This window comes from Notamacropus eugenii, chromosome 4 (genome assembly GCF_028372415.1).
Source record: "Notamacropus eugenii isolate mMacEug1 chromosome 4, mMacEug1.pri_v2, whole genome shotgun sequence".
Lineage (NCBI taxonomy): Eukaryota > Metazoa > Chordata > Mammalia > Diprotodontia > Macropodidae > Notamacropus > Notamacropus eugenii.
Window position 1 is genome coordinate 303,143,693 of NC_092875.1, and position 19,358 is coordinate 303,163,050.

The 19,358-nt window shown below is 37.3% G+C and overlaps 1 protein-coding gene across 6 annotated transcripts in view; it reads right to left on the reverse strand.

Annotated features, from left to right (window-relative positions):
- The window catches only part of TPD52 (tumor protein D52), a 336,705-nt gene that overhangs the window by 240,162 nt on the left and 77,185 nt on the right, over window positions 1–19,358 (reverse strand). Inside the window, exon 1 of one of the 6 annotated variants that reach the window (XM_072604954.1) lies at window positions 1,114–1,359. The exons of 4 other annotated variants lie outside the window; for them this stretch is intronic. In XM_072604954.1, coding sequence (XP_072461055.1) covers window positions 1,114–1,282 — 169 coding nt within the window. In that variant the 5' untranslated portion in view covers window positions 1,283–1,359. Of the gene's footprint in view, window positions 1–1,113; window positions 1,360–19,358 lie in introns of those variants that run through there. One more of the 6 variants, XM_072604955.1, reaches the window with a different exon arrangement.

Sequence of the window (19,358 nt, forward strand, 5' to 3'; positions counted from 1 at the left end):
CACCCGTAAAATTAGGTGGCTGGACAAGGTAGGCTCTATAGTCTCAAGGTCTCTGATCTAATTCCTAAGATCCAAAATGGTCCCCATTGTCAACAAAGGAGGCCAAAAAAGGAGGCAACCAATGACAGAGTTGAACTGATTCCTCTAGGAAACATGGCAGTCATTTAGTCAAATCCCCATCATTTTTATAATCCCCTCTGGTATCCATATATACACAAGTCTTCAGTCAGCCACAACATATACCACTGTTAGGACTCCAATTATAACCCAGGTGATACCTGTCTATACTTAAGAAAAAATACTAAAGCAGATTTCCTTCTAAGTGATAAGCAAGCATGCAAATGCCAAAAATTTGCAACTAGACCTTTTATTTATCCTTTATCCATCTCTCTCTAGATTTATATTTATTTTCATACTTATATAAATACACTGTATAACCTATACATTCCTATAGTAATAAGAATACTAATTCAAACTCTGATTTTACTCTTTGTAAGATTGAAAAATAACCTGGTACATACTTAAGGAGTTTCCCAAACCAGACATCTGTGTTCCTAGTACTAATCTCAGAGTTTTCATAGATAATTTACATGGATTCTATATGTACTGGACATACACATTAAAAGACATTAAAAAACAAGAGATCATAGGATTTTTGTTATTACTTGCTGAGATTTATCTGTGCCACTTTTGGTTCACTGTCCTCAAATCTAAATACAGCCATTATTTGAATTTCAGTTCTAACAAGGACCCAGAGGCTGAGACTTTACATCGGAACATGACAACAGATAGCATTATGCTCTAAGACAAAGACTTTTTAGGACTTTCTCTTTAGTTTTTAATTATCAGCTCCATGAATTCATAATAATCCAGTGAAAACGCTCTAGGCTAAAAAAGCCAACTTACAAAATCCACACTATCATCATGAAGCGTGCTGCTTCCAGAAATCCAGAGATGGATTACTTACTTCTCTTGATTCATGGCAACATCATTTCCCTACCACCAAAGAATGCATGCCCCGACATCAGATAAGACCCTCCCCCCATAATCTCATTCAAGACACAAATTTTATCAATAAACCTAATTTTGTACAGAAATAGGTAAGATAGTTACCAAGTCTCTGCAGTGTAGGTGATCCAGGAGGAGATGTATTTATACTAGGAGACAAGTAGAGATACTTTTTGTTCACTCCTGAATCAAAATCAAAGGGTGATTTATAGTCCTCATATAAGTCCATCTCTCCACAATCCATTCCAGGAAAATGGACAGCACATGGTCTCATAATAGCATGCTTCTTCTTTCATTTAGCCTGAGGCACATTAGTGTTTACTCTCTAGGTTGAACAGATCTCATGAATAAAAGCGACCAGTGTTTCAATATCCTGCTTTCCCCCACAAGTATTCTATTTCCTTTTCAAACCCTCGCGATCCACATGACTAGCAAATACAACACCTGTTTAATAAGTGACTGGTCCAGAGCAATTGTAGGAGGAGCAGTTAATTTCTGTCAATAATGAATAACCTGGGCAGGGTTAAAATGAATATTCTTCAGGAAACAAAGAGAAGGAAAATCCAACCTAAGGTAGAGGCACACATTTCTAAAAAATCTCAGTGTAGTTTTGCCAGTGATCATTTATTTCAACAAATATGTCAGCTGACCTGAACTCCACTAGAATAGCCTTAATCTTTTAGGACAGAAAAGGATTACTAGCTAGTAATCTACTCTAAATACCATCTGGGCAGTGCCACCCCCCTCCATTATGGTTAAAATCCCAAGTATATAGCAGCTTCCTGGTTCTTCAAAAACCTTTCTAAAAGCTTAACTTTATGGAGTTGAAAGATAAGAATTTCTACAACTGACTTTTTCTAACAAATCAACAGTTTTTATTCTATCTGTAAGGGAGGGTGGGGCTGCTGTATTATAGTCATGTGTCCCAAAACACTATGGGTTAACTTCTTATATAAAACTATCAACTGCTACAAAGTTACCAGTATCAGAGACCCTTTTTTGTTTACTTGAATTTTGGCTCTGCAGGTGCCAAAGTAAACCTGCCAAATTACACAAACTTGTGAAACCACAAAGGAAAACAAATTTCTCCTTGCACAGTAGTCCCTCCACCACCATTTACAGCTAGCCAACATGCATCTAAGCTGGTAACTCATCACCTTTGATCAGAGCACTTCTCAGTTAAAAAGGGGCACTGAAATTAACTCTAGGTTCTCAAATAGGTCTTTGTTTAGGCAATGGCCTGCAGTGTTTCTGGTGGTTTTTCACCACACGATTCATCTAATATTATTTGTCTAGGGAAAGACACTATAAATAAAGCAGCTGTGGCTATCCATAAATAGGCACAGGGCGAGTACAAAATGAATAAAGTAAACATCCAATTTTTTCATACCTACATAGCAGGAAAAAAATTCTGTACTGATCTGTTGGACTGGAGACAAAAAAGAGATCTAATTTACTTCAACCATCTAAAAATGTGTGTCATCTTCCTAGAGAAGCGACTTGGCATGGTAGATAGAGTGCCTGGAACCAGGAAGACTCATCTCCCTGAGTGCAAATCTGGCCTGAGACACTTACTAATCATGGGACCCTGGGCAAGTCACTTAAACTGATTTGCCTCAATTTCCTCAAAATGCAAAATGAGTTGGAGAAGAAAATAGCAAAACACTCCAGTATCTTTGTTAAGAAAACTCCAAATGGGGCCACAAAGAGTTGGACATGATTGAAATGACTGAACAACATGACCACCACCATCCTCGTCATCTTGGATTTCTACCACTACCCATAGTAGCACGACTTAGCCTGCTAAAGTGAATCAGTCAGCCAGCTATGTGCCTGGCATTATGCTAAGTACTCCAAAGCAAAGTTCTGAGTCGTGGCCTCTGCAAACCTTGCTCTTTCTGATTTTACCAATTACCTCCATCCACAATCATAGTATCTGTCACCGTAGCCCTCAGCATGGAGATAGCACAGAAGTAGAGCACAGTTAATGGAATCCCTGATCCTACTCTTCACCTTGTTTTTTAGTCACCCATGGATCTAATAGGGGGAAAAAAGCATTTCTGCATCATAAATTACTCTTCTTCATAAATCTACATGATAGTGGAAAATCCTGGACTCAGCAAACTATAGGTACATTAATCCTTTCTAGTATAATTTATGGAAACATTGCATACTATCTTCAAAAGTTGCTACAAAAAACCCATTCTGTGACTTGGAATTTTTTTTTAAAATTACATATGCTTAAACTCCTATCTGAGCATTCACTACAAGCAAACCTGCTGCTTCTCCAGATTCATTTCAGCATTCAAAGAAGTCAAGCACTTTAAGTAAGCTGAAGAACTAGACATTTTAATACTGACTGACTCTTCATTTACTTGACATTTACTGAGCTCTTACTTACTATGTGTGACTTCTGGAAGTGACCTTGGATTCTCAACCTCTATAGTATCAGAGTACACACTCTGGCAACTTATACCCAAACAGAGAGGCTTCAAGAATGGGTCCCATGATGGACTGAATGCCGACTGTCTGAGGATCAGTCTAGTTTGAATGGGAGAGGTTTATCCCCAGGTTCACCACAGTGAAATCAATTTTTTGCCCCCAAAACTTGACAACTGTTTCCCAAGTTACAAAAAGGTGGCAATGTTTGTTGATGCAGATAATTACTATGTGAAAGGCATAGGACTGAATGCTGTGGAAGAAACAAAACTAAATGACTTCAAGAAATTTACAGTTTATAGTAAGACACCTACACTTACACAAGAAGGAATGTAGTATATTAAAAAGGTTAAAAAATAATAATACTGTGATACTCAAGGCGATCAGGAAACTCTTCATGGGAAAGGGTACACTGGAACCAAAAGAACAGACAAAATTTTAAATGAAAATAAAGTAACCTTCTTTGTCAAATATAGCTGTTTAAGCTAGCAAACACTACAAAAAAATTTACGATGTCTAAAAAATGGCCTAGGCAAGGAAAATAATGAAGACAAGATTAAATTTGGGCACAGTATCCAAGCACAGACAATCGACCTATCTGCAAATATACTTGGTAGTATCTCAATAGAGAGGGAAAAGTTAAGGGCAGAGATTTTTGTAGTTTCAAAAGATAAAAATGTTCATGCCCTGAAGTGCCAGCAGGGGGCACACACAGAACATAGGTTGCAGCAAACACTTCAACTGCACCATGACGACAACAGATGCAGGGCATATAACTAAATGGCAAAACCCATTTAAAATCACAAGTTGCAAAACAAGAAAAGGCAGTTAGAAATTATAAATACAGTAAAATTCCAACTCAGATTGAGAGGTTTTTTTCCTTTTATTTCTAATTAAAAAGAGTTCCAAAGCTAAATAGTTTCATGTTTTCAGCCTTGAAAAGTAAAGCCAGAGACTATTTGGTCACTATGAATTTCCTAAGAGCTGTATCTCTGATACATGTTGACTATGAACCTAGGTCTCTCAATGCAACTATCGAACCTCATAATATTTTATATATGTATGTATGTATATGTATGTTGTGTATGTATGTATGAGTGTATATATGCATGTATGTATGTATGTTGAAAAGAAGATGCTAGTCTGGTTCTAGAGCCTATTTTGTCACTCAGTTGGGAGTTCCCTACACCAATGAAATCATAAGTCTAGTCCTGAAACATAACCTATTGGAACAGCAACCTGAACAGTAAATTTAAAACAAAGTACTGTGTTTCATCTCCTCTCTACTCTTAACTAAAAGTGTGACCATATTATAGAACAGGTATAGAGATCGGCAAACAGATGCTCCTCCAAGCCCAGGGTATTTTGGGTTTTCTAACCATTTCTTAACTTCTGAATTGAAGTTAAATGGTACCAAGAAATCTTTCTTGGGGGAGAAAAGGAGGGTTGTGTGATATTTTAAAGACTGGTGTATCTCTTTTCAAACTTGAGAAATATTGTCCCATCAACTGCTTTAGTCACAATATTAAAATGTATCCGTGAGCTCATCAGTATGGCTGCTTATTTCCCTGATGCAGACTGAATTTTTTTCATGCCTGTCCATCCTGTGTGACCCTTGCCCATGTCTCCACCTAAGATGGCCAGAGAAGATCCATCCACTGCACTGTAGTTTTTCTATATCTCTTGACATTAAGATAACAGAGTGGTACAAAGGCTATTTGTAAGTTAGCCTTTGCTCCTGCCACATGTCAGCTTATCTTCTTTTTTGCTCATACTTTAAAATAAAATTCTTTATTTTACTTCTCTAATTCTTAACCTGTATTATATCTACTTAGTCCTACCATATGCCTCCAAGTGAACATCAAATTTTAACTTTTCAGAAGCTGTAGGGTTCTAGCGCTTGCAAGCCATTCAATAACACCAAAACAATCCATTTAAAAGTGGGCCTTTGTTTCAATAATATTCTGAGGGTCATGAAAATAAAAATACAATTCCCAAAGGCAATCCCACCCTAGCTGTTCTCCTGTCCAATTACGGTTGCAATTCAGTGTCTATTTGCTGGCAGTTCAAGAAATATGGGCTCATAAACTCCATAAGCTGTCTACCCAACTACATGGACAATAGATACATTTCATCCACTAACAGTTGAGCTGAACTCCTTTGGGTGATTATGGATCTTATCTAGGAGACTTGCAATGATCCAGGGCTTGATATAAACAGAACATCATCTGCAAACAGGAACATCTGGAGGACCTCACCATCACTAGGTAATGCTTCTTTCCCCTCTGCTGTACCTCTTTCATGACAGTACCGAAAATCTTTGGCAATCTGTTTTATGCTAGTGAGCCAGCAAAATCCAAATTCAAGTCCCATCTGTGGTACATAAGGGCTGTGATCCTGGACAAATCATTTCACTTCTCAGTGCAACTCTCCAATATTAGAAGCTGCTGGGAAGGTGCTGGTCTGTATTTCTGGAGCAAGTTTCTTCATCTCAGAGTTTCCCTATACCAAATGAAATCACAAGAACAGTTCTGAAATATATCCCTATCCCTTGATATTAATGATCAGAAAAGGTCCATAAAGATTTGTATTTTTATGTTGATTCTCATAATTGTGTACATATAAAATTATATTCTCACAAAAATGTTTTATATAGGTTAGTTGGGTTGCTGACTACTGGAGTTCTCTCAGTCACCTTTTTTAGGGCAATAATATTCTAGGATTCTTTGGTATAGTTTTGGTGGCTTTCCTTCCCTCTGAGATACTTATAGTATTTCTCTCTCAACGCCCTAAAAATTCTATCTCCTCTGTGAAATACCTCTTCAGTATAGGCTTGGTCTGATCCAGGTGTTTTTCCCATCTTTATTCTGTTCAGCAGAATTTCTAGTTCTTTTCTCCACATAACAAGGATTGACATGTTGAGCATAAATGGTACTTCCACTGGCCTGGATGGTGAAAAAACATTATCTTAAAATATTTTCTTAAATATTTTTCATCTTTCATCTATTTGTTTTCCCCTTTTCACTTTCTCCCTTAAATTTCCTCTAGATGAGCATTGGGGGCAGGGTTTTCATCAAACTTTCTTTAAACTTGTTTTTCCCTTTTCCCTCTCTGTTTTATGAGACAATCCTGCTCACAATGCTGCACCATCCTTCATAAGATTTTACAAATTAGTTTGTACTCTAAACCAGCGTTAGTCCTTAGATATCATGAATCTCCATTCGGCAAGTAGTCTTATTTGCTGTTTGGGGCACTTTTTAGGTTCTTATAAATATCTTATTATAACAACTGATTTATATTGGTTAAACTTCTATAAGAAATCTCTATTTTCCATGTTCACTATGATCAAAGTGGAGCGTGATTAACTGCACGTTGTTTTTTCCCCACTTTTATGCTTTCAGTTTTGTATTCATTTTTATCTTTGCTCTAACACTTCAGGTCTGACTGTATAGCCATAGGTGATTTAGGATTGCTTGCTACATTAATAACCGGCCATTTACAAGACTCAACTCAAATACTACTTTCTGCAATAGTACTTTGTTCATCCCCCTCACTGCTAAATCCTTCTCCTTTAAGAGTAGCTTCAGTCTATGAGACAGAGAGAGAGAGAGAGAGAGAGAGAGAGAGAGAGAGAGAGAGAGAGAGAGAGAGAGAGAGAGATGGTAAGTTTGTCTTTATTTAAATACTGCCTCCCTCATTCCAACGTGAATTCCTTGAGGTCAGGATCTGGATTTTGTCTTTATTGCCCCAGTGTTTGGCACATAGTAGGTCATAATGAAAACTTGTTGAATGGTTGGTTTCTAGCACATTAAAATATATTCAATTTCATTTTCTGTGACACTATTCAATGCTCACCTATATAACATGTCAAAATTTTTTTCTCTAAGAAAGTGTTCAAGATGTATAGGCATCAGTCTTCATCAGATTCTCTAAAATCTAGATGTCTTTGGCTGTCCTTATTCCTTATCCCTGAATCATATTTTCTGACAATTTTCACTACCCTCCTTTATTTATGCTTACCTTTGCACTGAACTCATGGGATATTAAAGTGTATGTTGATCTAACTGTAAGGATTTCACTGAATTCTTGACCACATTTTTCTACCTTTTAATCCTTTGCAACAGATGTGGTTACAAAATACGCAATTACTTTCAAAGTGATCTTTTTGAAAATATTTATCATGAACAAGTTTCTGGTTGCCTTAGCATGCCTGATAAAACCAACACTGCAAATTACTTTGTTTAAATTTATATAATAATAACACAGGAAAAATGAGCAACTTTGAAAGCTGAAAATTCTGATGAATGTAATCACCAGCAATGATTCCGCTTCCTGACAGAGTGTGCAGAATGAGATGTATAGTTTTTGGAAAAGGCCAGTGCTATAATCTTGACTATACCTATATGTTACAAGGGCTTTTTTCTTTCCTTTCTTCTTTCTTTTTTTCTTATAATAGTGGGGGAAGGGGCTGGAAGGAATGAAAGAAAACTGATTTTTTTCCCATTAAATACAAATTATTTTTTTTAAATAGCAAATTATTTGTTTAACCTTCTCCAAGGAAAACCTATGAGGTATCCTTCTACTTAGGTGCAACTTCTTTCAACTTTCTGGTTCTGTTTCTACAGAAGTAATGTCAAGATTGATATTCTCTTCAGTTCCTATGGTAGTATGTCCATTTGTTCATCAGTGGGAAAGAATCCCACCTTTAGAACAAAAACAGTTCAGCTCATAGGCAATCTAAAAACTGCTTCTTCATGCTCTCTGTTCCCTTTGCTATGGATTCATAATGCATTTGGATGCTGAGTTTTATTAGAGGTATGAAAAAATTAAAACTTTTTTGGAGCTCCTCAAAAGGAAATAAATAGGTTCTGTTATCTCCCGAGAGAGATAAAACAGACTAGCAAATCATTCAAGTTATTGAGACCTAAATAATAAAAATTACTAATTATCATTGATATTAACAATAATAGCACATGTTTGTATAGAGCTTTAAAGTTTACAAAGTGCTACACTTACATTATCTCATATTGTCCTCACAACAGCCTTCAGAGGTAGGTGCTATTATTATTCCCATTTTACAGATAAGGAAACTGAGGCAGGCAGAGGTTAAATTACCTGCCAAGTCACAGAGCTAATAAGTGTCTGAGGATGGTTTTTCACTCAGGTCTTCCTGCCTCCAGGTTCAGTGCTCTATCCATTGTGCCATTTAGTTGCCCTTTGGTATGTATGGTATACATACATGTATGTAAGTCTAGTATATCTGACTTTGCATTTCCATTTTCCCATTCATGTACATGATTATTTCAAGGATGCTTTATATCTCAACTGGCAACACCACTTTAAACTTAATCCCTAAGTTTCATTTTGTGACAGTAAGCAAAGATCTTTACCTCTCTGGGTCTCAATTCCCTTATCTATAAAATAAGTGTCCTGGATTGGATGATTTAAGATTCTTTCTGTTTCTGCTAGGATTCTCAAATACGTCAAGCATAAATCTCAAAATTAACTATTGCCTTTTAAAAAAAATGCACTAGGACACTGCTATTTAAAGAAATACTTTCATGAAGAAAAAATTTCCTAATATTAATAATGAGGATAAACTATGCAAAAAGAGAATGTTTTAAATTCAGTGTAATATGAATGAGGATGCATAAAATTCATCATCATCTTGGCATCATAAGTTACCTATGTCAATAATAAAAATGTGTCTACCTTATCCTAACTTCCTGAAATAATAACTGGAACTCATGTATATTCTCTTATCAATACAGCTGGAGAATGAATTTCACATGAATGAAAAACTGCTCCATACTAATCTGACATGATGATCTCTTATCTATTTAGAAATTTACCATTATTATTTTTTAAGAATTAGAGTTTTTCTCCAATCAGTATATGAGCAACATCTTGTAGGGACACACTGTGGTGGTCTGTTCCCCTACCCTCCACCCCTTGTCCCCCACTCCCTAAAGGTTTAATCTGAAAGCTCTATAGTAGAAAGTTTTGAGGGAAAATAAAAGGCAGTAACGGTCATGGGACTGGTATTGATACCAAATTTGTCCACTGAGGAAAAAGGGGAATATGAGAGGAAAGCAAGTGAAGAATGGCTCTTATGTCTCAGGTCAACAGGAGACAAATAAAGGGTCCATTATGGAATGATTATTTGGGTAGATAGTAAAATTTCCTTACCTCTGGTGTTTTAGGAAAGGAGGAAATCCCATTAATTAGAAGCCCACAAGAGAAAATATCCATTAGTGCTTTAACAGTTAAAAATTTATATAGGATCTTAACAAAGTTTCCAGGGGGAAGAGCATGCAAAGAAAATCAATGCAAATAATAACATTCATCCAGACAGAGGTTGTCTGTGGGGAATGCTGTTCTCACATTTTCACAACACCTTGGTCACCAGTTGAAACAATGAAGAATGTGTTGTCCATACACAGAAATACCAGGAAACTGTGCTGGGGGGCAATGGGAAAGAAAAGCTCCCTCATTTTGGGGGAGGGAATAACTTTTTAAAAATACTTAAGTGGCTGAGTTTACCTGGTGCAGTTAAGGATTAAACCTGTCCATTTTAACATGACATTGCTGTTACATCTGAAATAAACTTAAGATGTTTTGTTCTGGTAAAAAAAAAATTAAGAGTTTTTTAATCTTTACACATTGTGCATTGTCAATTTTTACGGCAACTGGCTAATGGGTGGTTTTGTTTTTTTAAACCAAAATAGAATATTTAATCTTAAACCCTAGAGGCAGATAGGTAGCCCATCAATAGAACACTAGACTTGGAGTTGGGAAGACCTGAGGTAAAATTTGGCCTCTGACTCTTACTTGCTATGTGACAGTGGACAAGTCACTTAAAAACCTCTACCTCAATTTCCTCCTCTCCCACAGTTACTATGAGGATTAAATCAGGTGATTTTTTTTTTTACAAAGTGCTTTGCAAATATTAAAGTACTACACAAATACTAGCTCTTATTATAATTAAAATATTGAGGTTACCAAGAAAACTTGCTAAAAATTTCCCTGACTATCAACACAGCTGTATTTGTTTCTTTAGATAACATCTGCTATCTTCGTTCCCAATGACCCTCTTAAAACAAACTGTAAACCCTTGCAATTCATCACGGTCCAACAGTTAAAGCAATGGAACATGGGAAACAGATGAATCATAATTTGCAAAGTCAAAGACCTCAAAATTCTACTAAGCAGGTGAGGTAAGCTGAGAGAACAGAACCACACTTCACACCCCAGGCACTGGATTACGATATGGATACACACAACCCTCGCGCGTTTAGAACGGTGTCTGGCCCAAGAAGGGCCTTTTAAGGATGGCTCTGACCCTAACAATCCCAAAGTAAGCAATGAAGTCTGCTATGCAGGGAAATCAGAAGGGCCATTCTCTCCCTTCTAACTGGGACCATTATAACTGTATTTGCATAATAAGACAATTAAGGGTTCAAGGTAAGAGTTCATTGAGATCATCTGAAATGACAGTGTTCTTGCACATTGATTCTGAGGTTCCCAGTTTAGCGAAGACAGAACAAAAAAATTTTTTTACTCAAATTTTTTAAAATGTAAGTGGTGGAGGTCAGTAAGGACCTTTGGCACATACCCTAGAGAGAATACAACTTGGGACTCAGGGTTCTGCTTAAAATTAGATGCTGAACAAAAGAAAACAACCTCATGCAAGAATATGGATGATGGTTTGTTCTATATTTGTGCTTCTATTGTGCAGCAAATTGCTTTAGGCCAATCTGAGGAGGGAAATTTATGGCCAAAATACATTTGTAGATGAGGTTAAAACTTCTAAATAAGCAACAGGCTTAAATGTACACACAAAAACGAAAGACAAGATGACTTAAGACGCTCTATCCTCCAAAAAAATCTATTCCAAGAACCACATAAATTTATCTTTTCAAAAAGCACCTGATGCAAAAGATAAGAAAATCTAGGCTAATACTAACAAGAATGAATCATATTTATATGATTGTGTACCCTGAAGATTACAACTGAGTATCAAGACATTTTCAGGGGTTGGGAAAGGAGGAAAAGGGAGAGAGCAACAGGAAAATAGAGGAAAGAGGGAGAGAAGGGAATTGGGGAGCAAATATTAGGGCTGAAGGTTTCTGCAAAAGAAGAGCAGCGAAGGAGTAGGAAAGCTGTTCTAGTGGCCCTACGTCACCTACCCACAAAGCTCAGGAAAATTAATCGAATGGTAGCAAACAGCAAATATTTCTAAATTAGGGCAATACCATATGATACTTTGCACAATTCCTGTGACATGTCAGATGGGTCACAGAAATTCCTCATGCAATGATGATAAAGTCTGCTAAGGGAAGGGCTTTCAAGGCCACTGAAACACCAAATCCTTAACTCCAAGATCAACCCACTCACCAATACCAGAGCCAAAATTGAGGTCTTAAAGCCAATGAGGCCAAAAGAATTAATTTCTACATAATGCTGAAACTGCTACTTTCTCAAACCCCAAAAGCAAATTTAATGCTATTAGAGCTGTTAATTCTAATAACTCCAACCAAGGTCAAAATCTCATTTCCTCTACCACTGCTGCAAATATATAATTGGTATTAGTGGTGGATCAGTACCCATTTTTCCCCAATGGTTCATCTTCCAAAGTCTTGCTGGTTGGGTCCCGCACTGCCCTACTGCTTAAAGAGTAACCTAATTTCACTAAAAATGAACAAACATGAAATATTAAAGGTCACAGCATTAACACTGCAACAACCAGCATGATTTATATATGGGCAAGTAAATATACTTGACAAATCAGATTTAAATAAATGCATTCCAACATTCACTGAAACAGGTTTATAGTATGCTTATATGATTAATACTTTTCCCATTTCAGTGTCTCAATTGAAGTAGAAAAGCCTGAATTTACCATCAAAATATCCTGGAAGGCTGATGAAATATAAGCCTTATGAATAAAGGAAAAATTTCAAGTACCTTCTAATGTCCACTCAATGGCTTTAATTCTTTTAAATAAAAAAGGCTTTCTGGCATGATTTCCCACTGTCCACAGGAAAGACATTTGAGACAATATGACTTGTTATGACTGACCTGCTCATCAAGTTTTAAGCAACTCTTTAAAAGATATCTGATAGATTTTCTGAAACTCTGGTCAACTAATGTCACTCTAAGAAGGACTGGCCTTCCAAAATAAATGTTTTCAGTTGGCTGGCATTAAAAACTCAAAAAAAGGAACTCTGTTAGGTACTTAGGAACTACAAAATCCTAAAGACTTGGTGGAGAAGTAGGCCCTGATTATGTTTAAAATACTCCCACACAATTATTCCAAGAATCTCAGGTTCCACATAACAAATATATCGCAACAATTCCTCCCCAACCAGTAACTAAAATTTGACTACAAATTCCGGCCACCAGCAAGGGAATACCAGGAATATTTCAATAATACTTCAACACTACATATGTTTCAAATCAAGTTTACTTCCATGTCGAGTATACATGAAACCAACTCCTAGACACAGATTTAAATAGCCACAGTTACTTTTCCATCGCAGTAAAATATTTACATATAGAGAGCCTGGAGTAATAAGTATTAAAAGTACACACCATAAATGTTCTAGATCTTCTTTTAAATTTAAACAAATTGTTTAACATTCCTTCCTTTTCCTCCTCTCCCTCTCTCCACATGGAGAACCATACTTTTACATGTGGGTGCTCTGTCCAAAGCACTATAAATTTGGATCACTTATATTTTCAAGATATCTTGGGGTTTGGGAGCTAGATTTTTCCCCTACTTATTTATTCTATCATTGCCTCCCTGACCCCCAAAAAAACTAAGGCAAATAACTCTTTTGTCTCATACAGTTTTCATTTATGATTTCTTGAAATATAGCTCAGAAAAACCAGGCTTTGATAAAGCCCATTGGGATTCAAATGGAACTACCTATGTCTTTAAACATAAATCTCTCTGGCTCTCATTGATTGGCCAATAACAGGTCCCAGCCCAAGCCTCACTTGCTCAATGTTTGGGTTTTGATGGCTCAAACTAAGTGTAAATAGCAATTATTTCTGTTCTAGCCAGAAACCTTAAGGCTCTTTCCCTCCCATTCAGATTCTTTTGAGAAGGCAAACTATGCCGTCTTTTGCCTCAATTCTTACCTAGCCTTTAATCACCGAATGGGTGTTGCCTCAGACAAAGAGACTTGGGAAAGACCTTAGTTTAAAAAAGCCAAGGTCTCCCCACTGCATCCTGGGCTACGGCCAATTGCCCAGACCTGTGTCTGCCTCTGGACTCTGAATGACTGGAGGGGAGAAAGTGAGGCTGATGACTTTACACAACCCTGCATCACTTATCTCCAACTCACTTGCAAGGCAAGATATCGTACTCCTGATGTCATTAGGGACAAACCACAACGTTGCTCACGTTGGCTAAAAATGACATAAGAGGCTAGATGACAAAATATTTGTCCTTTGAAGTCCTTTGAATATTAGTGTTACAAGGAGACCAAATAAATCAAGATGCCCTAAAACCAAACTGGGGACTAAAAGACCTACAGAAATTATTTCCCATTCTTTTGGCTAAAAACTAAAGATATCTTGTTTCTGAATTTTCCCACTATGGTATATAACTTTTATTTATTATTTACAGATTTTCCTCAAAGAGAGTTTTGTGAATTCTCATTATTTAAGAGGTGTTAATCCTCACAATTGGGTTTATGCATTTGAGCTCTTGAATTCTGCCTTTCCATGTAGGTCCTTCCTTATTTTAAAAGGATCAGACAAAGCAACAGAGTTAACTTCAAGTGGAGAGATGGAAAAGGTTCCTTAAAAAAAAAACAAAAAAAATCCCAAGGATTTATTAAATGCCTACAATGTGGCAGGCACTGTGCTGAACACTTTACAAATATCTCATTTGATTCTCCACAATCCTGGCAGTCAGATGCCATTATCTGAGGAAGCTGAAGCAGAGAGACGTTAAGTGACTTGCTCAAGGTCACATAGCAAGTTAAATGCCTAAGGAGCCTAATTTGAATTCGAGTACTCCTGAGTCCCGGTCCAGTGTTTTATCCACTGTACCACACCTTTATTTGCTGGTGCTTTCTCCTTCCTCCCTTTGGGAAATGGGGCCCCAAGAGGAAGAAGAGGGGCCCACAATTACCTATTCCCTTCTTTGTCCTCCCACTATTACTTTAAACTGGAGAGCCTGGAGTGACAAAGTGTCTAATGGCTTCAATCACCTTCAACACACATTCCACTCTTCAAACATCAAATAAATCCTGGGACAGTTGAACCTATTATTCATCCTTAGATTAATCACCCAATGGGAGGTAAAGAAGGACCAGAGGCTGATGTTAGAATCTGTAATATCTGAGGGATGCAGGTCCCAAGCCAAGAGTACAGGAGAAAGGTTTCAGGCTATAGCACGGGAGCAATGGAATACAGAAAGCTGGAAAGACAGTGTCAAGAAGATCAAAGGCAAACCTGATCCACTGAGGGGAAATTACTGAAAAGCTAGGCAGCGTGCATGCTGGAGAAGGACCTGAATACCAGGACTCTATCTATACCTTTTTCTGTAGACAATGAAGAGGGGCTATGAAGGTCTTAGAGTAGCCATGTAACATAATCAGACGGGACAGCCAGGCAGCACAGTGGGTAGAATGCAAGGCCTGAAGTCAGAAAGATTCTTCTTCCCAAGTTCAAACCTGGCCTCAGACAATTACCAGCCATGTTACCATGGACAAGTCACTTAAGCCTGTTTCCCTCAGCTCTTCAAACCACTCCAGCTTTCTTTGCAAGAAAACCCCAAATGGGCTCCCAAAGAGTCTGACACAACTGAACAAGAAATGTGCATTATGGAGATTCCTTTGGGTACTGTGTGACAAATAGGCTGGAAGGAGCAGCATTCCTTAAAACTTTTTTTATATATTGGATCCTTTGATAGTCCAGTGAAACTTTTAGACTTCTGCTCATAATGTCTGTGGGTTTTGTTTTTGTTATTTTAATTCATAAAATACATAGGATTATAAAGAAAATTAATTATATTAAAATATACAGTCAAAATACTTTATAAAACAAATTCACAAACCCCAGGTAAAGAATTCCTGGTTTTTAGGCCAGATGTAATAGAAGACTTTTACAGTAATTCAGGTGTATAAAGGCCTGGCCTAAGGTAGTTGCAGTGATAGTGCAAAGAGATGCACCAAATAAAAACCAAAAAAAATCTCAGGGATGGAATAGACAGGCCTGATTAGATTAGGAGTGGGGAAAGAATTAGAGAAGAAAGAATGACTGAAGTGTTGAGTCTGAGTGCCTCTGAGAAATGGTGGTGCCATCAATAGGAAAGGGAAATTTAGAGGGATGAGCAGCCTGAGAACAGATGATTGATAAATTCAAATTTGGACACAGCTCAATATTCAAAGACAAATTCTTAAGTATTCCGTTCTTTGGAGCAGATGTGAATTTACATTAAGTTCTTAATGATCATTAACTAACCAACCAGCCAAACGAAATGAGAGTTTACAAATTTTATTAATGGCTGAACCACTCTCTAAAACTTAAAAAAAATGTTTAAAAAGTTTGAATTCAGAGGCCTACTGCAAACAAAGATACTATGCCAAGATCAAGTTCCTGCTCCTGGTTGTTCAAGTTCTTTTGCTTGACAAGAATTAGCACACAGCAGCCTAGACCAGTCCATCCCATCCCAGAAAACTTTGCACCTTTGTCCAGGTGTATCATTAAAAATAGTTGGAAGTTCTTGTCCGTTATTAGACTTCAAAAAAGAAAAGGAAAAATGAAGATGTCATGAATGATTTGGGAGTCCCAGGATAAGATTTAGAAGAAAGGAAGCTTCACAATCATCCAGATCTCTTCAAGGAACTAAAATAAACATCACCAATCATTTACATAAACATGTTGATCAAAATGATGACAAGTGCTAAATTTAGATGAAATCATAAGAGGATTGAATCCGAATAGAAAGGGATTATTATCTTCTGGCTTCTGAAGTTTGCAAAATGGAAAAAAAAAATGAGTTTAACCACCAAAAGATGCAGAAACATACTACATGACAAACAAATTAGGGAAAGAAAAACATGGCAATTCAACAATAAAAATGTTTATTTAGCACCTGCTGTGTGGTAGAAGTCAGAGATGCAAAGAAAAAGACACAACAGCCTCCTGTCCTCAAAAATCTAGCATTCAACTGAGGCAGTATATCGCATGCCCATGCATAAGCAAACATAAGGTAGCCTGAGGAAGGAGGTAGGAAACACTAAAAAGTTGGGGGAATCAGGAAGAATTTCCTAAAAGAGATGGCACCATTACTGAGTCGAGAAGAAAGAGTATGTTAATAATGGCAAGCATTTATTTGTACAGTGCTTTAAGGTTTACAAAGTGGTTTATGTATCTTATCTCATTTTTGATCCTCACAACAAACCTGTGTGGTAGGCACTGCTGTGGTCCCCATTTTACACATGAGAAAATTGAGGCTAAAAGAGATTAAAAGACTTGCCTGGAATCACATAACAAGTCTACTTTGAACTCAGATCTGAGTCCAAGTCTAGTGCTCTATCTATCTGCTTAACCATTTAACTGCAGTCCAGACATTATGAAATGCATACATGTAAAGGCATTGAGACAGGACATGGGATGTCCAGTTGGGGCATGAAGAGCAACTCACAGGTAGTTCTAGTGTAACAAGAACGTAGGTTGCATGAATAATATTAAATCTGTCTGGAGACACTGACCTGATGATCCCATTATACAGCAGTCAGTCACTTTTGCTTTTAGGAAATGGAAAAGGAAAAGTTCAATAATGCTGCCCTTTACAGATTTCAGCTTGTTTGAGGACGTGCAGAGGGAGTCACATCACTTTATCTCTAGGAGAGTAAGGACACAAGCATATACTTTCTCACAAATAAATGGGGAACTCTTATATGTGACACTAATAACCACATTGAGCTGGTCAGTTTCTTTTTATCTGGCAAAAGAAGGTCACTTCATCATGCACTATCTCAAAAATCAACAGGCTCAGATCATTTCAAACATTCAGTTACTCCCCAATACTCCCCACCTAGTACTCCCCGGTCAGCAGGGAGAGAAAAAATAATTAGAATACTTCTTGAAGACCAAAATCCAGGCAAAAATTTACTAAAGAAAGAAAAGAAGACAGACATAAGGAATATATCAGTATGCATCTAAGTGAAACACCTAAACTAAGTGCTATGGGATGAATCTCTAGAGCAGGTATGGGGTACCTGTGGCCTCAAGGCCACATGTGGCCCTCTAGGTCCTCAAGTGCAGCCCTTTGACTGAATCCAAACTTCACAGAACAAATTTCTTTAATAAAAGGATTTGTTCTGTAAAACTTGAACTCAGTCAAAAGACTGTACACCCAAGGACCTACAAGGCCACATGTGGCCTTGAGGCCGCAAGTTCCCCACCCCTGCTCTAGAGACTCAGGAGAGGTGGCCAACACAACCTGACAATTCAGTCCTTCAGAATATAAAGTGAGGAGGTGGGAAAGGATGATCTACAATGTTCTGGGATTCTACAAATCAAAAATGTGTCAAGATAAAAATTCAATCCAATTTAATTTCAAATAAACCTTTATTATTGTTATATACATATACATATGTACAAAACAATATGGGGGGAGACAACCAAACAACAATAATACTGCTACAAACTTCTAATATAAAAAAAATCTGGATAGAAGGAGATATGAACTAGGCAATTTTACCTTGTTAAATTTTTAATATTAAAAAACTGCATAAGGGTGCATAGCTTTATATAAAATTCTCTTCTTTGTAGGTTGAAATGTTTGTCATTATTTTAAAGTTCATAATAAAAATACAATATCCAGAAAAACTTTTTAAAGTGCTATCTCCTCATAGTAAATAACTCATGATCTACAAAACATGTACTGAAAGATTTGTCCAGGACTGCATACCCTGCACATTTGTGCTGAACCATCCACAGACTGTCACCAAGCTCCTCTTGTAACTAGATAATAACACCAAAGATGGCCTAGTCCATCTGCAGCTATAAAATTAGAGAGAAGCTAAATTGAACACACAGACACTAGACTCACAAACTCTGACCTTCTTTGCTATGATCTTTTCCTGACAAGCAACATATAGGTTTGTTATCTTAGGGAATATACTTCCTGAAAAAGGAAGTATATTCTGCGGACAGGTTTTTTGTTTGTTCTTCTAACACAGTCTCTGAGTACAGTCATACTATCTGAGCTTTGGAAGAGCCTTTGGAGGTCACATAGGAGAAAGCCCCTTCTGAGGATCCCTGACAAGCAACCATCCATCCTCTGTTCCAACTCTTCCCATGATGGGATACATGCTGCTTCAAAAGGCAGTCTACCTCATCTCTGTTCTAATTTTCAGGAAATTTCCTTCTTAAGGAGAATATACTTCTATTAACACAGTCTAACGCAGACTTAGGTTATGTTGATAAACATCTACATTTCATATGAAGAAAGCTATACTTCTAAGTCTCTACTGTTAGGCAGGGTTGGTATAGCAATTATAGGGCTGGCCTCAGAGTTAGAAAGACCTGGTTTCAAGTCCCACCTCTGCTATTTAGAATCCCTGGGTAAGTCTAATCAGTGAGTGCCCCAAACAATTCTCTCAGACTACAAGTGGCAGAGAAGGCCCAGATCTGCCTCAGTTAAGGAAGTCTCTTATTAGTTACTCCCTATACCAATGAAATCAGAACTACAAAGGGAGGGAGGAATAAAGGGAGGAAGGGAGGGAAGGAAAAGGAGGAGGAGAGAGCAAGTGAGCAGCTTTTTTGGGGGGGTAGGGGAACAGCCACAATACACTGTTTACTTATGTTGAATTTATAATCTACTAAAACCCTATCGTAAATATCTGGTACCATAACTTCTATCTCATCAACCAAGTCCTCCT